The following is a 27,237-nucleotide window of genomic DNA, read 5'->3' as shown; positions in this document are numbered from 1 at the left end:
TCTCTTCTGCAAGAAATGTTAGCACATATGCTACAATTATTGTCATGGCAGTCCCCTTTGTCTATGTTTATCAGGAGATTTGGCCAAGATGTGATGATCAGGTATTTCATGAAATGACATTTTTTTGTAGCCCTCTGAACAAAACCAGCCCTGTCAACTCCTTTACTCATTTCTACAAAGAGAACCTAAATCTAAGCCATTCTTCTATTTAATTTCAATAGCGATGTGGTTCAGTTTCTCCAATACCATATCAACTACCTGGATTATTGGATAAAGATTTTAGACTTATGAGTAGATAAAAGACTTCGTAGCAACAAGTAAACAGTCTGTAGTTGGCCTATACAGATGCTTTCTTTCCTGCTACTTTGCTACCACTGAATACTAGCAGAAGGGAGTTTCACAGGCCTGGGGGCCAATGTTTATCTAATACATGTCAGCTATAGAGTAATGGATAGAGAACTGGCCTTGAAGTCAATAAGACCTGGGTTCAAGTTCTGTCTTTGACACATAACTGGCTGTGTGACTCTGGGCAAGTCCATTACCCTTTTAATGCCCTATGCAACTTTCTAAGACTACAAGTTGCAGGGAAGGTGCCCATCTGTATTGTAAAAAGGAGGTTCCTCATCTAGGGGAGGTTCCCTATATCAATGAAATCATAGGTTCAGTCTCTATCACTAGCCTATGTGTTAGTACCCTAACTGAAGTTAGTTTATCACTGAGTGGCCAGTGTACAGGTGATGAATTTCTTCATTCTTAACTAGGCTAGTCATTAGGCAGTAGGCACAGTCTCCTACCATGGCCCTAGCAAAGGTTTCAGAATGGGGTACTAATGTAGAAAAAGATATGAATATCAAAATGATAACTGATAAAACAAATTTCTATGCATATTAAATAAATTATGTGACATATTAACTTACCTTTATGTTTTTCTTGTGCCTCTTCTCTTTGATGTGCTTATGAGCAGATGCAATGGAATCAACTAAGACATCACAGAGTTTGCATATGTATTTTGCTGTGGGGTAGTTTCGTGAGCGCTGAAATTTAGAAAGATATAAATATTCCCACTCGTAAATTGGCCCAAAAGTTAGTCCCTATGTATTTCCTGAAGTGTAGCATCATAAATTAACTTTATTTACCATTACCATCACTAATTTTAAATCTCTGAATATTAATTCCAGAAATTTTGTAAAAACAGTTGCATTTACATGAAATATATAATTGTGTCATTTAATTCTACTGAATGTGGTCTAAGATGCAGTTTGCCCTTAATAATAAAATAAAGTAACATTTAAATAGTTCCAACATCAAAAATATTGCCTATTGTTAATGAAAGTGAGAAAACATTACCTTTCTTAGTCTGTCAATGCAATCTCTCTTTAATCGTTCTTCAGCCTGTCTTAAGCCCAGTAATTCTTTTACTGACAGCACTGACTCATCTATAACAGGCCCATCCATGTCTTCTTCTTGATCATGCTCTTCTTTTCTAGTTCTCCTTGATTTTCTGGGTTTCTTTGGCTTCTTGTTTTCTTAAGTTAAAATGAATTTCATTAGCAATATTCCACTTAAAAAGTGTTAGGTGTGTCTACTTATCCATTTTAGCTGAAAAACTGGACTATTAAATTGACCAACAGCAAAGATCATGGCTTTCCTGTAGTCAATTAACTTGAACATTTAATTACCTCTTTCTGGATAATTCAATCCTTCATAATTCCTGAAATTTTAATTTCATTGATTTCTAAATTTCTCCATCCCTTACTGAATAAGCCATTCCTTAATAACAAAGAGGGAGAGAAAAAAACCCCAAATAGTTCAGCCAAATCAACGAACACAACTCAATTTAATAGGCATGTTCAATATACTCCATATCCAAAGTCTTCCACCTTTACAAAGAAAAGATGAGCTTTCTGAACTCTTCTGCAGGGCCAAGTTTCTTGGAAATTATAATCACACAGCATTCAGTTTTTTGTTTTTGTTCCTCATGAATTTTTATGACATGTTTAGAAAATGAAAAGCCTTAAGTAAGAAAATCTACTTTAGTCAATATTTTTTATTTTTTCCTTGTAGTTCAATGGACAATAAATTAAATAGCAAAGATTATGAAAGCAAGTCTATATGTACTATTCAGATAAAAGTCAACTTCTCAGTTGTAAGCTCTTTTTGAGTAAAGGAGGTTTAAAATTTAAAATTTTAAAATATTTGTGACTTTGGCACCTCACAGTAGTCACGTAAGAAGTGCTTTAAACATTTTTTAAAAATTAAATTCAGACAAGCTTTCATTTTTACTCAACAGAATAAAAAATAAAACAGACAAAAAACCCCAAATCACATAATCATAAATAAAACACACTACACCCAAAGGAAACCCAATAATGGACTATTAAATCTTTCAGCAAAAGGCAATTTATGAAATAACCCCAATTCCTGAAGCTAAAATGTCAGAAGTTTTACTAATACTTAACAGCATTAAACTACTTCCTATTTTCTTTAAACTTTTACTTTTCTCTATCTATCATTACCTTTTTAGGTATATTTTAAGTAATGTGAAAAAGGAGAAGAGTTTATATTAATCAAAATAAAATTTTGTTCCAAAAATAAGTTTATTTTTTTCACGAACTGTTAGGTTCTCATTGTTCCTCTTACTAAATGTAAATATGCTGTCTTCAAGACCAAAATAAGGACTTTGGGGTTAAATTTTGAAAAATTATTTGATTATATGTAGCTCTAGATGGGTCCCTGCACAGTTCTGAAAATGATGCTACTTGAATGACATTTGAATCTCAAGTTTAAGTTTTTATTCTAATGATTCAAAAAGTAGTTTAAAAAATAATATCTAATATTTCTAAGTGAAGTAAGGGGCACAATTCAGCACATACAGTATATATGCAAGACTAGCAATGAGTCAGTCAATTAAAAGAAAAATTTTGTGGTAGATGGGGATCCTGTATCTTTCAATCAAGTGAAAATAAACAAAGAAACAAAAATATTGACAAGAGCTGTAAATACTAAGCAACACTCTGCTTATACCACCATATAATAAACATAAATTATGTTTTGTGAAAAACTCCTAAAAATACTATCCCTGGCTGTTGGGGAAAAAAAATGTAATAGTTGGTGAATATGCAATTGAATAGTATAAATGGAAGGTCTCCAACAAAAAAACTTTAAAGGACAATGGTATAAAGATAACAGTTTTAGGGAAAGAATTGAAGTGACTAAAAAAAAACAAAACCTTTTTACTTTAGAAAATGAAGTATCTTATTTATGCTATTCTAAAATAAGTCAATTATCCTGGAATCAGGAAGATCTAGGTTCAAATGCAGCCTCAAATCACTTATTAGTTATATAAAATTGAGTAAGTCATAATGCTGGTCTGCCTCAATTTCTTCAACTGTAAAATGGGGATAACAACAGCACCAACCTCCCAACATGATTACTGTGAAGATGAAAAGAGATAATAAAGGTAAAGCACTTGTTTCCTTCCTTTCTTTTTTTTTCTAAGTAGCAATTATCTTAAGAAGCTTCCTTTAGTGAGATCAGCAAGATATCTCTGTCTCTACAAGATTTCTAGATAAAAAGTTGCTATTGTGTACTTTCAAGTGATTATCTCTGCAAGATTTCTAGATAAAACGTTGCTATCAGTGTACTTTCAAGTGGTTTCTCAACTTCATAAAATCAGTCTAAATTATCTCAACAATAGGAAGCAAAGAGTGTAAACTAAGATGAAGCTATGATGATATAGGGCTTTATGAATAACTTTAAAAGTAACCTCTTTATATTTTTGTGAATAATTATAAGTGGATATATTGCCTTAATGAAAACGTTATCCAACAATTATTACTCATATATTAAACTGAATTACACTTCTTTCATTTCTCTTAAAAATTAAAACAAACAAACAACTGATTTGGTTAAGAATTTAAGACAAAGCTGAAATTTTTTATGTCAAAATGTTTGTTCCGAAAGTAGCTATCTCAGACCAAATTTGCAATATACAATATTATCAAAAACTTCTCAAAACATATCAAAAATGATTTTTAATTTAGTTATGGCTCCATTTTTATTTGAGCCACTTTTTAATAATGTAGTCTTCCCTCAATGATTATGTTTGAACATTTTCTTCATCACAAAGGGATTTTTTAAACTTGAGACTAGGTAATAATAAAGATTTATATTAATGCAGTTTTTATGATTACCTATAATATCCAATAAAAGGAATTTGCTGGGGTGGGGAGGAGTTAACAACATAATAAAAAAGTATCCACTGGCTTTGCTTCTTTGAGCTTTATCATGTAGAAAGATGTGGCAGAACTCTGAGAACCATTTAATTTTCACATGAAACCAAATGGAATCACGTTTCTTTATATCTATATTATTCCTATCTTTTTCAAGGTCATTTGGATTACTAGCATATTAATACTATTTTCGGTAACTCATTCAATATATCCAAACAATTATTGTCTGGACAATAGTAGCTTCTTTAATAGTGACTAACATTAACACCACATTGTCTACATACAGTGGAAGAAAACTTGATGACTGCTGATACTTAGCCAGAATTCAGTTACCATGGGGGGAGACATTGAAGCACAATCATAAAAAGTAGTCAGAAAACCTTTGCCTCTATAAGAATAACTCAAAGAAGACAAACCTAGAATGAATGCAGAGTGAATAGGAGTCACAAATTTTCATAGTTAGCAAGTCTCATTAAACTTCTCAACATTTTATTCTCTCTTTTTCCCTCAGCCAATTGGGGTTAAGTGACTTGTTGAGACTCACACAGCTAAGAAGTGTTAAGTGTATTGAGGCTAGATTTGAACTTCTGTCCTCCTAACTTCAGGGCTGGTGCTCTATCCACTGTGCCAACCTAGCTGCCCCTCAACATTTTATTCTTAAAATGTAAGCAGCCCTGCCCAGGGCTAGACTGTGTATAAGTCAAGGACATAAAGACAGGAAAAGCAACTGGTAACAGACCCACATATTACAGAAGAAGAAATTGCTAATGTGTGCTTTCCACACACATAGTTTGCTCAAAGGAATCACAGATCTCATTCCAAAAATGTTCTTTCTATATGGAAAGAATCTGTTTTATCTATTTTAAGAGGATTTACCTCTTTATCTCTTACAAGTACATGTACTTACAAGTACATTTAAGACATGAATTAATTTGGTATAGGGGACAGGACCTCCGATTTCACTGGTATACAAAGTTTCCACTACCTCCGCAAAGGCAGGGCAGTATTTCTTTCAAAAGTTACTGAGCAATGAGAAGTTCAGTGACTTGCCCAGGGTCACACAGCCAGGACATCAGAGATGTATCTTGAACACAGATCTTCCTACGGTTTAAGAATACATTTGAGGGGATTTATGTTAAGCAATTATTGATAGAGCTAGCATTCAATTCTTACACAAAACTGAGTATCTGGTAGATTTTTTTTTTTTTGGACAAAAGACTAAAAAAAATGGAAAATTTACAGGAGAGATATAGTAAATCCCACATTTTCACAGTGCTTTAAATAGACGTTTTTTAAAAAAACCTGATATTTAATACATGTTTACTATGCAATCAGAGCCTCTCTATAAAGTGCTAAAAAGTCTATGATATAGAATCATCTTACAGGGTTCTATCTTTAACAACATTTTGATAATTAAATGACTAAATTTCTTTTATTCAATAGTTTTTAAGTTAATGTGATAGCTAATTCTTTCTTTAGTGTCTTGTAACTATGTATAAATATATGCTATCTACCTACTTCTATATCCCCACCTCTCCCCTCTCCCCTCCAAAGTAGGAGAACTAAGTAATAAATATGGAGTCTTAATAGGCTATGTGATTCTGCACAATGTCCTAAATAACTTTCTCATGGTATAAGAATTTTTTTCTGCATTGGAAGCAGATTTTTAACAGGGGAGTGATTATTTCAGAGTTGATGAATTCAGAGGACCAGGACAAATCCTCTTCCAAAACAGTTAAAATTACAGAGATAAACAAAAGAGTTGTTCAGTCAGAACACTCTTCTTTAGCAAGGTCCTTAAATATTATTATTGTCTCAAACTTGTAAGTTGCTTAAGACTATAAATATGAATGGCAACGTTCAGTCAGAACACTCTTTTTTAGCAAGGTCCTTAAAAATATTATTATTGTCTCAAACTTGTAAGTTGCTTAAGACTATAAATATGAATGGCAACTTGTGTTATTCAACTGTAACTTTAAAAAAGTTCTCTTTGTTATCTTGTTTCTTTCTTAAAGCTCCAACTACAGAATTCTAATAAACTTTGCTGGTCCTTTCTTTTCTGCACAAAATATCACCCACAACTCCTGTCTGAAGGTGGAAGTAACAGAAACATTAATTTTTTTTAACATGGAAAGATTAAAAGTCCCCTACTTTAAAAACAAAATAATTTCATCTTTCCCAATGTGTACGTACACACACAGACACACACGCGTGCTAAATTAACCAATGGACTTTGTTTGCTCTCTGACTTCAGACATAATTAGACTTTGGTTTCTTCATTTGTACAACAGGTATTTAAATTAACTCTTAAGTAACTATGTATATTTTTTTCCTGATGTTCCCATTAAAAAAAAAGGAAACTAAAACTCATTACAACTTAATACAATTTTATGTACTGGTGCATATGACCATGGTGCAACAGACATTCTGATTAGATTTTTCTTATGCCAATATTTTAACATTAACTTGATGATACCCCAAGTAATTTCAAGTAGTTAGTAGACTTGTTCTTGTTTTTAATCACTTGTAAATTACTCAGCTTTTTAATTTAATTCAAGATTTTTCATATATTGTTGATTTACTGATAAAGATATATCTGTAACTATTGTACATATGAAAAACATTATGATTTAAATGACTATAGAAATAGTTAAAACATGTAAGAAAATTACCTATATTTCACTTTTTGAAAAAACTTATAATTAACTAATTGGTTCTTTCTAACTAACTTGTAAAGAACGGGGTTCTTTAATACAGGTTTCAGTGTATCAAAAGCATTCAAAACTTTAACCTATATTTTTGACTTTCTAAACGAATTCACAGAAACAAAATGATTACCATAACACAATACATTCTAATAGGACCGAGAAATGAACTATTTGCTGAACTCCAATTTTCATGATTATATTTCTGAAAATAATGCTTTAAGTGACTCCTTTTTTGAAAACAGAACTGAAATGGGAAAAATGGAACTGCATTGCTGAAAGCAATAAAAATTCATTTAGATAAGAAAATACTAGATGAAAAGACATTCTTGCCCGGGGTTTTAACTGCAGAAGTTGGGGTATATTACCAGAGCCTCCTGTCTGCATTTCTGAAATTTCTATGTTTGTTAGGTCTTTCTGAAGTTGCCATCTTACACTTCTGCTTCCTCTTCCATCTTGCCACCTATGGCCATCTTCACCTTCCTGAAATGGGTCTTTTCTTGGCCGGTTTATAACAGAAATCCTAGAGCCAGTTTTGAAATCTAACCAGTTGTCTGTTTCATTCAATTCATCAGTAAGCCATCTTCTAATATTATCTTTGTGGCTGTCATTTATTCTTCCTCCTTGCCCGTGACCCATGTTTTTAGATGCATTTGGGCTGCTTGAAATAGCATGCGGTCCTTTCCTGGGGCTATTCCCATAGTTCCCTGGTGGTATTCCTTTTTTTGGGGGAAGGCCTTTTTCTGTTTTACTGCTATGTCCATTACCAGAATCATCCATTATTAAACAGTCTGGTTGTGGAGAAGCCCTCTTGAAATCATCATCTATAATTCCACGTTCTTTATTTCGTTTGAAAAAACAAGGTTTTGCTGCATCTCCCATTGTCTGTGCTCTTCAGTTTTCTTTGTAGGTACCTGAAAAAAAATTTTTTAGCTGTTTATTTTAACAAGTATTATATTATACTACTTTTAAAAACTGAATGTATTTACTACACAAGTACCCGAAAGTTTTTCTTTGTTTAATAAAATCAGAAACATAACATGTCAATAATATAAATGAAAGTAAGGCTTGGGTATTATTTATCATTTTTATAATACTGTCTGTAAAACTGGATAAAACATTTAGAATCATGAGACACTTGGTGCCTCAGAATTATGTGACTAATAATGATTTTTCAAGATTGTGAGGAAATAAAGTTTTTAGTAAAATAAATTGCATTTTTATAAAATTTGTATCACAGCATTCAAAACCTTTTCTGTATTTCTGCCTTTCTAAATGAAAACACAGAACAAAATGATCACCACAATAATAATATTTGAATCAATTATGTTGCAACAGACTAGTTTAACCAGAGGATATTATTTTTATAGTATACAACAGTATACTATATCTGCTGTCAAAGAGAATTTCATTTCAAGGTGATATCCTTTATATTATAAAAACAAAGTGTCCTCTTATAAAGAAGGCTTGAAATTTAGTTTAAATTAATTTTAACTTCCTGACAATATATAAATGCTAAAGGGCTCTGAAAATTTTTGTCCTGCCTTCCCCTTCTCCACACTCCTTTTAATATACCAGAAGAAATGGAACAATAATGTGTAATCATATTTATTGCTTTCTTTAACGGTTGGTCACACTTGTTTGGGATGCACTCTTCTAGTTTGATCTGTTCCTTATTACCTCTGATAGTAGTTTAGGGAGCAGAATAACGTATGGTAAGAGCCAGACTAGGATGGCATACTTCCCATACTTATGTCTTAGCAACCCTAAAAAAGTGTTTATGTTTATATATATATATATATATATATATATATATATATATATATATATATATATATATATATATATATATATATTTCAGTGATTAGAAATGCTTACTTCCTAAGTCAAATGACAGTAGGACTAAAGTGGGGAACGAAAGGAGCTACATTCAATTAGTCTACTGTTCTTCAGGATTTAGAACTCTGGTGGTTGATACCAGTTATTTGAAAAAAATCATTAATTAGTTATAAGTTTTTTTTTAAAAAAATGCAGATAATTTTCCTCCATGTTTTAACTATTTCTATAAATAGCTATTTAAATCATAATTAAGAGGCTAGTTAATCTAAATCCTTTACTTTGCAAAGTTATGGAAACTATCAACAAACACAAACATTACACATCAAAAATGTCAGAAAAATAGAATTTTATCTAAAACACCAAATCTATTACATATAACTTTTAAAATACACAATAAAATTTAATGTGGTAGTATACTGCACTGATTATTTCTGACTTTCTTTTATATGTTTTAAAAAATGTTTCACTGATGTTTTCTTCTGTTTTTTGAATCATCATCAAGTAAAACCCCTCCCTTGCAGCGAATATATCTGAAAAAAAAAGCATTATTCTGCATCTAACCAAAACTTCCTAAACAAGAGGTGGGAGGCAAATCTCATCTACAGCAGGGCCTTTAATACTATAGTCCAAAAATTACTTTTCCAAAAATATTTGGATAACAGTGTTCAATATTGTAATCCTATTGTATATTTTGCATTTCAAAACACTTCTTGGAATGGGTTAATCAAGTTACATTAAAATGCTACCTCTCCACTTCAAACACTGGGCAAATTAAGATCTATAGACTTCTGGACTCAACATTTCATTTTTTGGGGGGATTAAGTTTTTCAAAGCTGTTTTTATTTACAATATTGCCATCATTATATATGTATACACACACACATACATACACACACACATACATACATATATAGCTCTGGCTCTACTCACGTCACTGTGCTTGAGTTCACAGAAGTCTTCTCAGGATTCTCTGAATTAGTCTCTTTCACCATTTCTTAGGGCACATGAATTTCTCTTACATTCAAAATATCATAATTCATTCATCCATTTCCTAACTGAAGGGTATCCTATTTTGTTTCCAGTTCTTTTACAACAATAAAAAATGCTAGACTTCAGTATCTACAGATCCTTTAGCAGTCTTGGATCTCTTTGAAAGGTAGCTTTCTTAGGAATGCTAATACTGAGTAAAGGTCTGCAATTTGCTGACTTTTTGCCAAACCTCTCGTTTTACACAGGAGGAATCCAAAGTTCAGGAAAGTTAAAGAACTCGTTCAAGGTCCCACATAAAGTAGCAAAGCCTAAATTCGAACCCAGATGCGCTTGACTTGAAATGCAGCGCTCCTTGTACTACGAACACCAGTCTCCCTTAGATCCTAGTCTACCTCTGAATGCATCACTGGAAGAGAGGATAGGAGGGAAAGAAACCTGCCCGTGCTGCACTCCCCACCAGACACTACAAGAGGGACGGTGGAACCCGGGACCCCCACCTGAAACCCTGGGAAAAAGCCTCGTCCGGGATCTTCCACCCCGTCCCGTTCCGTCCCCTCCGAACAAAGAGGAACAGAACAGGCTCAGCCCCGACTTCCTAATCTGTGCCCGGGGCGGACCTGAGAAAGCGCCCCAGTGCGAGAGGCTGCCCGGGGGGTGGGGGAGAGAGCGAGGACGGGGCCAACTGTACGCCCGACCCGGCCCTGCCCCGCCGGTGCTCTCGGGATCCGCGGCAGCAGCGCTAACAGAACCCGAGAGGCGAAGCCAAGGACCGAGGGCAGGAGCGGGGAGCGGGTGGGGATAGAAGAGAGAAGAGACAGACCTCTCGCCCCCCCACTACCATCCCCTCAGCTACACACTCACCGCCTCCGTCGCGAACCCCCACCTCTTCCGGCCTCGGTCCCTGCTCGGTCTTGTTTTCTTTCGGCTCCACTTCCGGCGCTCAGCTCCGCTTCATTGTGCGCGATTGGAAGCCGAGGGTGTTACAGCTCGAGACGTCCGCCGCACTCGCGGGAAACAAGTGCTGAGCAAACCGAGGACCCAGAGATCTCCCTAAACTCCAGTCGGGCTCCCTCAGAGTCTCCGCCCTCTTTCTCCAAGTTCCGTACCTCCCGTACCTCCCGTACCTCCCGTACCCTTAGCCCTGACTTGCCAGGGCTACCACCTAGGCGGGAATTTCCCTCCGTCCTCGAGCAAAGTAGGAAAGTGATTGAGACTCCCACCCGCTTCCCTACCTAGTGCTGGGTCTGACTCAGAGATCCGGTCTGGGTCTTCTATTACTTCATCCTGGGGTGGGGAGCTGCGTGCTAGAAGTATTGAAGGTCTTCGTCACAATCTCTCCATTCTCTTTTTGCTTTAGTCTCTGGCTCTCAGTCTGTCCAACTTAATCGCCTGATAATAGTGGGGGGGAGACCCAAGAATGCTCGACCTTCTCCTTCTCCCACCTCCCCCTCCACCCCCACCCCCACTCTGCTCTAAATCGGCGGAAGATCTTGAGCTTTCGAAGGATGGTGTGGGTGGGTAACTCCTCCACTAGAAATAACTTCAACTCTATACCAGCATCCCTAAAATTTCAGTTGCATCTATCAACTGAATCTTACTTTCTATTTTCTATATACATTAGATGCTGGAAAGTCTTGTATCTTTTCTTGTACCTATCATAGAGCCTTACATCCATTCATTCTCCCTCCCTTCCCTTCCCTTTCCTTCCTTCCCTTTCCTTCCTTCCTTCCTTCCTTCCTTCCTTCCTTCCTTCCTTCCTTCCTTCCTTCCTTCCTTCCTTCCTTCCTTCCTTCCTTCCTTCCTTCCTTCCTTCCTTCCTTCCTTCCTTCCCTTTCCTTCCTTCCTTCCTTCCCTTTCCTTCCTTCCTTCCTTCCTTCCTTCCTTCCTTCCTTCCTTCCTTCCTTCCTTCCTTCCTTCCTTCCTTCCTTCCTTCCTTCCTTCTCTTTCCTTCCTTCCTTCCTTCCTTCCTTCCTTCCTTCCTTCCTTCCTTCCTTCCTTCCTTCCTTTCCTTCCTTCCTTCCTTCCTTCCTTCCTTCCTTCCTCCTCCTTCCTTCCTTCCTTCCTTCCTTCCTTCCTTCCTTCCTTCCTTCCTTCCTTCCTTCCTTCCTTCCCTCCTCTCCTCTCTTCTTCCTCCTCCTCCACCTTCTTTTTTTCCTCCTCCTCTCTCTGTGTCTGTCTCTCTTTGCCCCTTCCCACCAAGCAGATCTGCAGATCAGGGATTTTTTTTTTTTTTTAAATCTCCAACGCTTAGCAAATAGCCTGGCACCTAGTAGATACTTAATACATGTTTATTGATTGATTATCTATTGTACAGTCTCTTACTGAATAACCTATAATTTATGGTTCTTGAATCTAGAGAATTGCCCAGAGCAATGAAAGTCAATTCAATTCAATTCAATTACCTTTCCTTAAATACTCACTACAGCAAAATTCTGAGAGGTACATTTAAAAAAAAAAAAAAAAAAAGAAGCAGTTTTTGTTCTCTAGAAGTTTTCATTCCTTGGGGTGGATGTAGCTGGAACAATACATACACAGATAAATACAAAAATATGTGCAAAGTGAGTCAGTTTACTTGGGAGAACACCAGAGTGTTCCACCGGAGAGGAAATGAGGTTTAGGGATCAGATGGTCCTCAAGTAGGAGGTGGTAGAATCTTGAATGAAGCCATAGATTCTAAGATTTGGACGTGAAGAATGCCTACATTTCGGGTAACGAACAACATTTGAAAAAGTTGAGAGTGGGAAACAGAGTTTTGTGTGTGAAGAATAGTGAGAAGGCAAGTTCGGCTGAAGATCTGAGCATGAATGGGTTGAAATGTAAATAAGCATTTATTAATTACTAGGTGGCCGGTACAATCCTAAAGATAGGTTAGACACCTATTTGCTGTTTCCCATAACTGACATTTCAAATGCATCCTCCTCCCTAAGTGCAAAAACGACTCAAATACTCTCGTCTTGGCTGGCTACCTTTAAGGTTCAACTCAAGGGCCACAAGTTTCTAGACGACTTTCCAACTCTTGGCTGTTAATGTTGTAGCTGTCGGTTACTTTGTAATTCTTGGGATGTACATATGCTATTTTATTACTTTGTATATGTTGTTTCCCTTTTGATGATGTTTAAACTCCTTTAGGACACGGATTGTTTTATTTTTGTGTCTCCAGCATCTAGTGGGGATTACTGTGTGTGCTTGGGAGATGGAGGTTGGGTAGGACAAAGGACAATAAACTATATTTATACTGTTGCCTTATAAAATTTTATCGGAATTTAAATTCGAAAGATCTTAAAAATAATCAAGCTAACAATCTACTTAATTAACATAGACAGTGCCCTTTAATAAAGATTCATCAGGGTGTGGTGGGTTATACTTTGGTTTCTTACATTCTATTATTGAAGTTATTATTGAAACACAGTCACCACACCTAGTTTAGCAATGTTATTATAAAATGACTGGCTTAGATGAAATCTACTTCGAAAGCTCAGGAATTGAGGAAAAGATCACCTTTAGTATTAAAATTTTAGTATTTTGCATTTTCTAAAATATTATATTTAATATTTCTTAAAGCCTAGTTTCTAATAGGCCAAAGGACTACTTTTGAAATTCTGGTACTACATAAGAAAGATCCAGTTTTAAAATACAATAGTGTTAAAGAAAAAGTTGGACACAACGTTACAATTTGTTATACTTTTCCTTCGGATCATACTTGATAGAATAAAAAAAGAAAAAAAGAAAAAAGTTTTACTGGAGTTTTTTAGCATCTGATGGAAATTTAAATTTTTTTTCTGAACTTAGCAGCAAAATGAATCCATCATTTCCATTTATGAAGTAAAACTGAAAATTATATATAAAACTGTAGCTCTATTATATAATTTGTTTTTAAATATATGATAAATTTAGAATAATTTTCAAAGTTATGTTTCCTTTTGTTCTCTTCTGTATATTTAAAAAGAATGCTTCAATGAATTTTCTCTTCCCCTTATTTCCTTTCTTGCTTACTTCTCATTTGCCCTATAAATCACATATTCCTTACCTATTCTTATTCTCCCTCTTGTTCTCATACCTTTTCCCCCAATTAAAAAAAAAAAAAAGAAAAACAAACCTCTTAAAAATTTTAAAGTCATACATGGGAAATTTTATTGAAAAGAGAATTTTTTCTTGGGCTTTTATCCTGATTAGGAGGCAAAACTCAGGACAAAGAGGATTAAAAGTAGTTTATTTATTAGAATATAAAGGTAGCAATTTTTGTAATCAATGGATATAAGTGATGACTTCAAAGTGGGGCTACTTTTTATTGGTGAGTTTCATAATGAGATATAGATAATTCATATAAGTCCATATAAGTAATTGGGGCAGCTAGATGGCACAGTGTATAGGCACTAAGCCCAAGTCAGGAAGACTGGAGTTCACATCTGAACTTAGATACTTGTTAATTGTATGATCAAAGGCATGTCACTTAATCCTGTTTACCTCATCTTCCTCATCTGTCAAATGGGTTGCAGAAAGAAATGGTGAATCACTTTAGTATCCTTGCCAAGAATATTCCAAATGGGATCACAAAGAGTCCGAAATGAATGAAAAATAGAAAATTTATCCTAAATATAGCTCCTCCTTTGTCTCTTTATATTCTCAGTGCGTGGAACACTACTTACTGCACACTACTACAACTTAATAAATGTTGATTGACTTTGCTTGGTGTGAAGTGAAACCTCTGGGTTTTTATTTGTATTTCTCTTATTAATAATTATTTGGAACATTCATATGGTTTGTAATTTTTCACAATTCATTTGAGAACTGTTTGCTTACATTCTTTGACCACTTTACTGGGGAATGACTTTTTTGCTTCTCTTTTATTACTTTTAAAAAAATAGTATGATCTTTAATATTACAGTCTACATTTTCATGTAGAATATATTGTATAATAGGGTATAAAGTATTGTTCTAAGCCTAATTTCTCCAGACTGCTTTATAGGTCTCCCAACAGTTGTTTTTAATCAAATGAAGAATTCTATCAATAGTAGCTAATGTTTTCTGGTTGGTCTAATATTGATTTCCTGAGTCCAACTATTTCTTATTCTCCCTTGTATAATTGATTCCATTAATCTGTCTGCTTTCCCCCCTTTTAAATTGATAGTAATGATTTTTATGATTATTACTTTATAATAAAGTTTTGAGGTCTAGATGTTCATCTTTACCTTTTTCATTATTTCCCTCCATATTCTAAAATTTTAATTTTTCCAAATGATCAAGTTCAATAAAGCATCCCTTTGATAATTTAATTAGTATAAGATTAAAAGTGTAAATTAACTTTGGCAGTATTGTCATTTTTATTATATTGGCATTGTCTCCCCATGAGAACTACATATTACTCCTTCAGCTATTCCCTTTATGTTATTAAGGAGTATTTTGTAATTGAATATATTCGAGTATCTTGTGTGCTTTGACACAACAAAATGGAGCAGCATTTTTCGTAATTGTAAAGAATTGGAAACACAGTAGATATCCACTAATATGCTATAAGCAATGAAAATATGATGAATACATCTATGTATTGCATGGAAAGAATTACATTAATTAATGCAGAATGAAGTAAGCAGAACAACATATTCACTGACTATAAGGGTATAAATGGAAAAAATGACCACCAAATAATAAAAAATCAGAATGTTATAAAATTACAAAGCATAGCTCCAAGTGTAATGCCAGAGAAACTGAGGCAAGATAGAGATTAGAGAGTTTTTAATATTTTATTAATTGGAGAGTATAACTGATTGGACAGGACTCTCATCTCAAAGTATGCACATGGCTCAGCTAGAGGGGTAAACCAAATCAGGGGCAGAGTAAGAACTGTGAGAGTGGGAAGTTTCAGGGCCATAAATTTGGTTCTAGCAGGATGGGGAGAAATTGGAAGCCAAAGTCAGGATGTCTGAATAAGCAGAAGTAAAGATGTCAATGAGGTATCCCAGATAGTCTTCTCTTTTGGAATATTTACAGGGAGGTAGTGCCATAAATTCTTGAGGACAGAAAGAGTTAGGAGCCAGGAAGTCTGAATTCCCCCTATCTTGAGTCTTACATTAACAATTTATAACCTTAGAGCAAATGACTTCATTCTTAATGAACTGGGGAAGGGAGGAGTTGCAACTAAGGGGATTGAAGCAGAATATTAAGGAAACTGAGGCAGAACAATTCAGGGAAATTGAGGCAGAACCAATTAGGGAAACTGAGTCAGGACAATAAAAGAGAACTGTGGCACAACACAAGCAAGAGACAGTAGAATAGACTCTATATAACCTCTTTATAGAGGTTGGTGGTTCACAGATATGATATACTATATATATTTCAGACTTTGTGTTTTATTGATCACTTTTTTCCTTCCCAAATATTATTTGTTTTGTTGATTAGCCCTCTGGGAAGGGGAACAGAAGGGATACTTAAGGTAAAAATATAAAAGCTATCAATAAAACCTATTAAATAAAGGAAATTTTAATCTAATCATAGGATAATTTAAAATCTAGTTACCACATTATATTTGGTTTTCTTTGAATATATTAGTAGAAGGGATCATTTAAAAAAATCTCTCAGTGATTAGTTCAGTGCTTCTCCTTGTAACTTGAAAAGAGAGTTCCTGTATCTAGCCGAACCTCTTATGTTAAAAAAAAGGATTTTAAATTTCCTAGGCAATATGATGCTGGAATTTAGGCTTCTACAAGAGAAGGGAGTTTTCTACTAGAGTTTTGGGGTGTATCTTAAGAGTAATAAAGGATGAGTAGGATGCTTTCAGAAAAACCTGGAAAGACTTATATGAACTGATAGAAAGTGAAGTGAGCAGAATCAAGAGAATATCGAATATTGTAACAGCAACATTGTATGACAATCAGCTGTGAATGCCTTAACTATTCTTAGCAATAAAATGATCTATTATATGTCTCATGATGAAAAAAAGCTATCCATCTCCAGAAAAAGAACAGATAAAATCTGAATGTAGATTAAAACATACTTAAAACATTTCTTCATTGGGGGGGGTTGGTCTGTATTTTCTTTTACAATATGACTAATGTGGAAATATGCTTGTATGACTACACATGTATAATCTTAAAATTGCTTCCCTTCTCAGAGAGGGAGGAGGGAAAGAAGAGTGAAACTTTGGAATTCAAAATTTCAAAAAAAGAATGTTAATTTTTTTACATGTAATTAGAAAAAATTAAAAAAAATTAAGAGTAACATAGGAACTTAGTAAATGATTTTTGAAAAAATGAATGAATATTTAATCTAGGATTTTTTTTAACATGAAGTTGGCTCCAAAGTCTAGAGGCAAGCACACAATTTATTGCATATACTTCAGCAATGATGATGCATCTAAAACAGGTAAAACCTGAAACAACGCAATGTTCTCTTTTCTGTAGAGCCTTAGAGTCAGCAATTAATGACTAAATCAGATCCAATTGTTGTTTGTTTGTTTTCTATTAGTCAAATTTCCTGGCATGTTTCTTCCATACTCCTAGAAAGGAAGCATGATAATTTTGAAAGAGAATTGGAAAGTGGGGTGAGGAAGACTTTAGAAACATAAGATTTAGAGCTGTAAAAGGACTTTAGAGAAAATCTGATCCAATTCTTCTAATTTAACAGATGAAGAGAATAAGACTCAGAAGGGTTATGTGACTTGCTTATTGTCACACAAATAGCTCAGAAACAGTAGCTTCTGGATCTGTCTGCTACTCTATGACTTTGAACAGTTCAATCCATTTTCAATTTAATATGTATTTCAATTTGTAAAAAAAGGAATAATGATACTAGTACTATGCACATTATAGATTTATGAGAGTATGTTACTTCTACACAAAGAATTATATAAGTGTGAATTTTGACATACCATGTCAAGGACAGTTTATTAGGAGAATGCTTATCAACCTAAAATCTTCTCCCTTAAGCATGTCTCTTAAACATACTCATTGGCACCTTTTAAAGAAGACTGATAAGTAGCAAGCATTATTTGTTGTGGGAATAAACTAGAAGTCTTCCCAATAATATCAGAGATGAAGCAAAAGTGCTCCTTATTGTCACTATTATTCAATATTGTATTAAAAATGTTAGATAGAGCCATAAAACAAGAAAAAGAAATCAAAGGAATTAGAATAGAAAATGAGGAAACAAAACTATCACTCTTTGCAGATAATATAATAGTATACTGGAAGAATCCTAGAGAATCAAAGGAAAAACTAGTTGAAATAACAACGTAAGCACAGTTGCAGGATATAAAATAAATCCACACAAATCATCAGCATTTCTATATATTACCAACAAAATCCAGCAGTGAGAGTTAAAAGAGAAATTCCATTTAAAATAACAGTAGACAAATTAAAATACATGGGATTCTACCTGTCAAGAGAAACCCAGAAACTGTATGAATATAATTACAAAATACTTTTTTTAATGCAAATAAAGTCAAATCTGAACAATTGGAAAAATATTAATTACTTATAGACAGGCGGAGCCAATCAAAAATGATAATTTTACCTAAATTAATTTACTTAGTGTCATACCAATTAACTACTAAAAATTTTGTTATAAGCTAGAAAAGAGAATTACAAAATTCATCTGGGAATTAATGGGGAAAAAAATGCGAAGGAAGGTTGGCCTAGTACTTCCAGATTTCAAACTGTATTACAAAGCAGTAATCATCAAAACAGTCTGGTACTGGTTAAGAGAGAGTGATTAGTTGGTTGAATAGATTGGATATACTACAAAGTAGCATCACATAGTGTTTGAAAGGGCAAAGATCCAAGCTTTTGGATTTGATTTGACAGTTTGGAAGAAATTAGGTATAAATGCCTTACACCATATATCATGCTAAGGTCAAAATGGGCACATGATTTAGATATAAAGAGTGATTCATTTCAGTCATTTTTCAGTCAAGTCCAACTCTTCTTAACCCCTTTTGAGATTTTCTTGGCAAAGATATTGAAATTATTTATTCATATTATATTATATTAATATATTATTCTCTATCCCATTTTTAGATGAGGAAACTGAATCAAATGGAGTTAAGTGACATGTTTAGGACCACATACAAATAAGTATCTGAGGTCAGATGAGAACTCAGGAAGGGGAGTCTTTGTCTTGGCCTAGAACTATCCACTTTGCCACTTAGCTACCTATTTATCATAAAAGGTGATACCATAAGGAAATTATGGAAGCATGGAATAATTTACTTGTCAGTCCTGTGCATAATGGAAGAATTTATGATTAAATAAAAGATAGAGTACATTATAATATGTAATATGGATACTTCTGATTACATTAAATTAAAAAGGTTTTGCATAAATAAAACCAATGCAGCTAAGAGTAGAAGGAAAGCAGAAAACTGGAGAAAATTTTATGAAATTTCTTTGATAAAGGCCTCATTTTCCACCATATATAGAGAAATGAGTCAAAATCTTTGGAATGAGCCTTCCCCAATTGGTAAATGTCAATGGAATTGAATGGGCAATTTTCAGGAGAAAAAATCATATATAGTTATGTGAAAACATGCTCTAAATCACTTTTGATTAGAGAAATGTAAATTAAAACAACTCTGAGGTACTACCTTATACCTATAAGATTGGCTAATAGAAAGGGTAAATATAAATGTTGGAAGAGATATGGGAAAAATTAGGATACTAATGTACGGTTGGTAGAGTTGTGAATGGATCCAACAATTTGGAAGAAAAATTTGGAACTATGCCCAAATGACTTTTATCCTTTGATTTAACAATTCCACTACTAGGTCTATATCCCAAAGAAATAAAAAAGAGTGAAAGAATATATATATATATATATATATATATATTTATATATACATACATACATACACACACAAATATTCATAGCATCTCTTTTTTTGGGTAACAAAGAATTAGAAATCAAAGAGATGCTCTTTGAATGGGAAATGGCTGAACAAGTTGTGGTACATGATTATAATAGAATACTATTTATTATATGATAAAAATGATGAGTAGGATGCTTCAGAAAAACTAGGAAAAACTTACAGGAACCAATATAAAGTGAAATAAAAGAGACCCAGGAAAACATTGTATATGATGACAGCAATATTGTATAATAATGTATGTAAATGTAAATGATTATAAATGACTTTGCTATTCTCAGCCATACAAAGATCTAAGACAATTCTCAAGGACTTGTGATGAAAAATGATATTGACTTCCAGAAAAAAAACAACAAAAAAACAAAAAAACAACTGATGGAATCTGTATGCATATTAAAGCATACTATTTTTTATTTTATTTTTTAGTGGTTTCTTTTTTTTTTTTGGGGGGGGGATAGGGTTGTATTTTCTTTCATAAAATGACTAGTATGGAAATATGTTTATATGACTACACATGTATAACCTATATCAAATTTTGTGCCATTTCAGAGGAGAGGGAAGGAAAGAAAAAAGAGAATTTGGAATTCAAAATTAAAAAAAAAACTTAAAAAAAAAGAATTTTAATTCAGTTTAAAAAAATTTATTAAAGCTTTTTATTTTCAAAACATATGCATGGATACTTTTTCAACATTAACCTTTGCAAAACTTTATGTTCCAATTTCCCCCCTTCTTCTACCCCCTCACTTAGATGACAAGTAATCCAATATATATTAAATATGGTAAAAATATATATTAAATCCAATATATATACACATATTTATATAATTATCTTGCTGCACAAGAAAAATCAAATAAAAAAGAAAAAAATGAGACATTTACATTGACAACAAAACATTGACAACAAAAAGAGTGAAAATGTTATGTTGCAATCCACACTTAATTTCTATGGTCCTCTCTCTGGGGGTAGATGTCTCTCTTCATCACAAGATCATTGGAATTGGTCTGAATCATCTCATTCTTGAAGAATGCCATGTCCATCAGAATTGATCATCGTATAATCTTGTTGCCATGTACAATGATCTCCTAATTCTGTTCATTTCACTTAGCAACAGTTCATGTAAGTCTCTCCAGGCCTCTCTGAAATCATTCTGCTGATCATTTCTTATAGAACAATAATATTCCATAACATTCATATACCATAACTTATTCAGCCATTCTCCAACTGATGGGCATCCATTCAGTTTCCAGGTTCTTGCCGCTACAAAAAGGGTTGCTACAAACATTTTTGCACCTGTGAGTTGCTTTCCCTCCTTTAAGATCTTTTTGGGATATAAGCCCAGTAGAAACATTGCTGGATCAAAGGGCATGCACAATTTGATAACTCTTTGGGCATAGTTCCAAATTGTAGAGCATTTTTTCATATGACTAGGAATGTCTTTAATTTCTTCATCTGAAAATTGTCTTTGTATTCTTCGGCCATTAATCAGTTGATGAATGGCTTGTATTCTTATAAATTTGAGTCAGTTCTCTATGTATTTTAGAAATGAGGCCTTTATCAGAACCCTTGAATGTAAAAATATTTTCCTAGTTTATTGCTTCCCTTCTAATCTTGTTTGCATTGGTTTTGTTTGTACAAAACCTTTTTAACTTAATATAATCAAAATTATTTATTTTGTGTTCAATAATTCTCTCCAGTTCTTCTTTGGTCACAAATTCCTTCCTTCTCCACAGAACTGAGAGGTAAACTATTCTTTGTCCTTCTAATTTGCTTATATCATTCTTTATATCTAAATCATGAACCCATTTTGACTTTATCTTGGTAGATGATGTTAAAATTTTTTTTACATATGATTCAAAAATGTATAAAAGGGAAAAAAAGGGGTCTGATGAGTACATGAATAAATGGAAAAGATTTCTTAGGCACATATGATGTGCAAAGCACTGTGCTAAGTGCTGGGAATAGAAAATATTGAAAACAAGAGTCTTTGGTTTCAAAGAGCTCACATTCTAATGGGAGAGGAGATGATTTGCAAATTAGTTGGAGTCAAGATGATCCAATCACTTGAATCAATTTGATGAATTTGCTAAAGTTAGACCCAAACAATTGAAAGAATATCAGATGCTCATGGATAGGATAAACTAATACAATAAAAATGACAATTGTACTTAAATTAATCTACTTCTGTAGTGCCATACCAATCAAGCTGCCAAAAAAGTATTTCAGAGTGCTAGAAAAAATAATATCAAAATTCATTTGGAAGAACAAAAGGTCAAGAATTTCAAGGGAATTAATAAAAAAAAATGCAAAGAAAGGTGGCCTAGCTGAACTAGATCTAAAACTATATTATAAAGCAATGGTCATCAAAACCACTGCTGTCTTGAAGTCAGGAGAACCTGAGTTCAAATCTGGTTTCAGACACTTAACACTTCCTAGCTATGTGACCCTGGGCAAGTCACTTAACCCCAATTGCCTTAGCAAAAAACAAAACAAACAAAAAAATACTGCTGGCTAAGAAACAGAATAGTGGATCAATGGAAGAGGTTAGGTTCACAAGTTACAACAGTCAATGACTGTAGTAATCTAGTGTTTGATAAACTCAAAGACTAACTTCTGAGAGTAGACCTCATTATTTGAGAAAAATTGCTGGGAAAATTGGCAAATAGTATGGCAGAAACTAGGCATTGACCAACACAACACCTTATACCAAAATAAGGTTGAAATGGGCTCATGATTTAAACATAAAAGATGATACTATAAAGAAATTAGGAGTATAAGGGATAGTTTACCTCTAAGATCTGTGGAGAAGGAAGAACTTTATGGCCAAAAAAGAACTAGAGAATTTTATGAAATGCAAAATGGATAATTATGATTACATTAAATTAAAAAAGTTTTATACAAAGAGAACTAATGCAGCCAAGATTGGAAGGGAAGCAGAAAATTAGGGAAAAAATTTTTATATTCAATTATATCATTTATATTCTGATAAAGGCCTTATTTCTAAAATACATGGAGAATTTACTCAGATTTATAAGAATAGAAGCCATTCTTTAATTGATTAATGGTCAAAGGATATCTTTCAGATGAAAAAATTAAAGACATTTCTAGTCATATGAAAAGATGGTCTACAATTTGGAACCATGCCCAAAGAGTAATCAAAACTGTGCATACCTTTTGACCCAGCAGTGTTTCTACTGGGCTTATATCCCAAAAAGATCTTAAAGGAGGGAAAGGAACTCACATGTGCAAAAATGTTTGTGGCAGCCTTTTTTGTAGTGGCAAGAAACTGGAAACTGAGTGGATGCCCATCAATTGGAGAATGGCTGAATAAGTTATGGTATATGGAATATTATTGTTCTATAAGAAATGATCAGCAGAATGATTTCAGAGAGGCCTGGAGATACTTACATGAACTGTTGCTAAGTGAAATGAGCAGAACTAGGAGATCATTGTACATGCCAACAACAAGATTATACGATGATCAATTCTGATGGACATGGCGTTTTTCAAGAATGAGATGATTCAGACCAATTCCAATGATCTTGTGATGAAGAGAGACATCTACCCCCAGAGAGAGGACCATGGAAACTAAGTGTGGATTGCAACATAGCCTTTTTTACTCTTTTTGTTGTTTGTTTGCATTTTATTTTCTTTTTCATTTTTTCCAGAATTTTCCAAGATTTTTCTTGTGCAGCAAGATAATTGCATAAATATGTATGCATAAATTGGATTTAACATATATTTTTACCATGTTTAACATATATTGGATAACTTGCCATCTAAGGGAAGGCGTAAGGAAAGGGAGAGGGAATTGGAACAGAAAGTTTTGTAAGGGTTAATGTCGAAAAATTATCTATGCAAATGTTTTGAAAATAAAAAAGCTTTAATAAAAAATAATTACAAAAATAGAAAAATGCTCTAATCACTATTGATTGAAGAAATGCAAATTAAGACAAGTCTTAAGGTACTACACCTCTCAAATTGGCTAAAATTATAGGAAAAATAATGATAAATGTTGGAGAGGAAGTGTGAAGACTAATATATGGTTGGTGAAGTTATGAATTGATCCAATCATTCTGGAGAGCAACTTAGAAATATGCCTAAAGGGCTAGCAAGCTGTGCACACCCTTCAATCCAGTATCTGTGCCACAAAGAGATCATAAAAAATAGGAAAGTATTAGAATTCTTACAAGGTTCTAAGTAAGTGAAATTGAAAAGAGTGAAATTTTGGTTAAATTTAGTTTAGCATTGATTTAATTCTACAACAAATAATGGTTTCCTAGTAATATAATGATTGGTGTTTACTCAGTGTACAGCATATAAGCAAGAAGCTCTCAGGGCCAGACACAGAAGCCCACTAGAAGCTCTTGGAGCCTCAGCCAGGATTCAGTTGAGATTCACAAGCCAGAGAAGGCAGTTAAGCTCTCAAAACCAAGACTACAGAAAGTCTCTACGAAAAACTAGCTGAGCCCCAAGTGAAGGAAATAAGACTTTGAAGGAGACAATAAAGGATTTTGACTCTAATACCTGGCTGCATTTGGGGTGATTACTCAGAACTGAAACTAAGGCTGCCTCCAGAAGCCCCCAAGAAACCTGCTCCCAGAGAATATTGCATTTTAGAGAAGAATATGACATTTTGGCGCCCAACATAGGTCAGACAAGATCCTGATTTCAGTGGAAAAATCTCTGATCCTGGTTTCAGTGGAAAAGCCTCCTCGACCCAGAAATTAGGGTGAGTACAAAAACAGACAAGGAAACTTTGTTAAAGAGCTTAAATATTTCAGCTAAGATGTTTAGAAAACAGCCTGCTTTTCCTCTTCAAATGGAGGAAAATGTTTAGAGAACATTGTCAGACTTATGAAAAGCCAAGGTTTAATTTTAATTTGGGAGCAGATCACTGAACTTTTAGAAACTGTACAGTACACATCTCCTTGGTTCTCAATGGAAAAAGAATTGGATCTAGAGGAATGGAAATTAGTAGGAGAGCAACTATGTCAATTCTACAATGAAAATGGACCTGACTCAATTTTCAAAGACACACTTAACACATATAATTTAATAAACTATCTTTAGGAAATTATATAAGTTATAGAATAAGCAAAAAGATGAAAGAGCAGGAGTGGGAGGAGCCAAAAAAACTAAGTGAAAAGGATGAAAAATCAGATAAGAATGGAGTTAAGTACAATTTTGACTGTGAAGCTTCACAGCAAGAGAAATTAGGTCATTCCCCATCCCCTGACCTACCTCCCTCAATTAACCCTTCATGGCTGGAGAGAGAAGGAGGAGGGGAAGAGGCAGTAACACATTCAGCACATCTACGAAGCAGCCTATGACAAGATTACAAAAGGCATTGGTTAAGTCTAAGAGAGAAGGACTAGATATATCTAATATAAAAATAAATGCAGTGATTGTAGAGTTTGACTCTTCAGGTTAAAAAAGAAGAACATACATTCTTTTTGGTCTGGAAAAAATTAAGGATTTGAAAAAAAGTTGCACTCTTTATGGGGCTACATCATCTTATGTTAAAATTTTACTAGATAACTTGGCTTATGAAATCCTAACCCCTAGTGATTGGAAATCCATAGCAAGGACATGTTTAGAACCTGGACAAAACTTGTTGTGGCTTTCGGAGTATCATGAATTATGTAGGATTCAAGCCCAATGCAATAAGCAAATTGGAGTTAACATACAAATCACCTTTGACCAACTAGCAGGTGAAGGTCAGAGAATTCAGCACAGATTAATTACCCTATAACAGCTTATGAACAAATTGCTACTGCTGCTATAAAAGCGTGGGGTTCCCTCCCAGGGAAAGATGAAGGTAAAGCCTTCACAAAAATAGAGCAAGGTCACAATGAACCCTTTGCGGATTTTGTGTGATGTTTGCAAACAGCTGTCACAAGAACCATTGGAGAAAATGCAGCTACAAGAATTATGATAAGACAACTGGCTAAAGAAAATGCTAATGAGGTTTGCAGAATTATATGGGAATTACACAAAGATGCTCCTTTAGAGGAGATCATAAGATGCTGTGCCACATTGGTGGCACTGTGCCACAAGTGCTTATTATACCCAGACTATGATGAACATGGGAAGACAGGGTCCCTCTTGGCAAGGGACTTGTAGAGAAACTCACCAATGCTTTCAGTGTGGAAAAATTGGACATCTGAGAGCTCAGTGTAGGCAAAGAGATAAAGTGAGAGGACAGGGTGAGAGAATAAAACCCAAAACCCTATGTCCAAAATGCCACAAGGGCTTCCACTGTGCTGAGAATGTAGATTGACCCAGGGAAATGAGAGGCAGGGCCCAGCTCCAAAATATCAATCAAAAGACAGATGGGGCATGATGGCAGCCGAGGTTACACCTTTAGAAGTTCAGGGCTCTGATGTGATTAATCAGCAAAAAGCAATCACATGGCATAAAGAGATTACATGATCAGCCAGCAGAAAAGCAATCAGCTAGTAGAAAGGGATCACAATTGGGAAGAATACAGATTTTTTAACCCAACAGAAGGGCAGTGTCCAGTGCAAGCAGATACAACGTAATTGCCAGGTGATGAGGAGAAATTTAGAAAGTGGTGAATAGAAGGGACTAGATAGATTAACTGCTTGGGAGAAAGAGTTTGTTTGTATTTCTACAGATGGAGAAGAAATCAGATAGGTGGTAACAAGCACCTGAAGAGAGACAGAAAAAGAGAAAAACCTTGAGCACCTGGAGAGAGACAGAAAAAGAGAAAAACCTCAAAACAAAAAACAAAATCTGCAGGAATCATTGGATTCCTTAACACAAGATAAGACTGTTGCACACTTGAAAACCAGCAGGAATCCTTGCATTCCTTGAGATGAAAAATTGTTGATGAGACTATTGCAGGACTTCAAAACTTGCAGGAATTATTGGGATTCCTGGCACATGAACTAATGGACAATGGATTCCTTTTGGACTATTTCTAAGACTTACAGACATGTATAAATCCTCATGTAGATTCATGTTATTTGTTACATCACTACTGGCCTGTGTTATATTGCTATGTGCTTATGTAATTTATGTAATTATGTGTAATACCTCCTATATTAATGGATTTATGTATACCTGTTTCAAGTGAGCCCCTTCAGAAACCCGCTAATCTGATTTGACTTCCTATTTCCTTTAATATTTTCATCTCCCTTCCTGAGACATCAGGGAAGGCATGATCACCTCTTTTTATGGTGTGTTCATTCCTTTTTTGAGCAGTCAGGGAAGGTGTGATTACCTTCTTTTTTGGGGTTCTCACCTCCTTGAGAAGTCAGGGAGGTCATGATCACCTATGTTCTAAATCAAAAGAAAGTGGGAGATGTTAGATTCTTACAAGGTGCTAAGTAAGTGAAATTGAGGAGACAGTGGTTAAATTTAATTTAGCATTGATTTAATCCTACAACAAATAATGGTTTCCTAGTGATATAATGATTGGTATGTACTCAGTGTACAGCATATGAGCAAGAAGGTCTCAGGGTCAGACACAGAAGCCCACTAGAAGCTCTTGGAGACTCAGTCAGGATTAAGTCAAGGAGATTCACAAGCCAGAGAAGGCAGCTTATTAAACTCTTGGAATCAAGACTACAGAAGGCCTCCAGAAAACTA

At 34.3% G+C, this 27,237-nt stretch overlaps 2 protein-coding genes across 5 annotated transcripts in view; one reads left to right on the top strand and one right to left on the bottom strand.

The window, feature by feature from the left end:
* The window catches only part of TUT7 (terminal uridylyl transferase 7), an 88,163-nt gene extending 77,207 nt beyond the window's left edge, over window positions 1-10,956 (bottom strand). For 3 of the 4 annotated variants that reach the window (XM_051997041.1, XM_051997057.1, XM_051997033.1), the window contains exons 1-4: window positions 10,628-10,956; window positions 7,306-7,851; window positions 1,348-1,526; window positions 918-1,034 (exon numbers count right to left, since the gene is read on the bottom strand). In XM_051997041.1, the coding sequence (XP_051853001.1) occupies window positions 918-1,034; window positions 1,348-1,526; window positions 7,306-7,819 (810 nt within the window). In that variant the 5' untranslated portion in view covers window positions 7,820-7,851; window positions 10,628-10,956. The remainder of the gene's footprint in view (window positions 1-917; window positions 1,035-1,347; window positions 1,527-7,305; window positions 7,852-10,627) is intronic. The other variant, XM_051997050.1, reaches the window with a different exon arrangement.
* The window catches only part of LOC127561895 (tubulin polyglutamylase complex subunit 2-like), an 877,998-nt gene that overhangs the window by 848,932 nt on the left and 1,829 nt on the right, over window positions 1-27,237 (top strand). The window lies entirely within an intron of this gene.

The sequence above is a fragment of the Antechinus flavipes genome, chromosome 1 (assembly GCF_016432865.1).
Source record: "Antechinus flavipes isolate AdamAnt ecotype Samford, QLD, Australia chromosome 1, AdamAnt_v2, whole genome shotgun sequence".
NCBI classification, from domain to species: Eukaryota; Metazoa; Chordata; class Mammalia; order Dasyuromorphia; family Dasyuridae; genus Antechinus; species Antechinus flavipes.
This window is presented reverse-complemented; position numbering and strand designations above follow the sequence as displayed.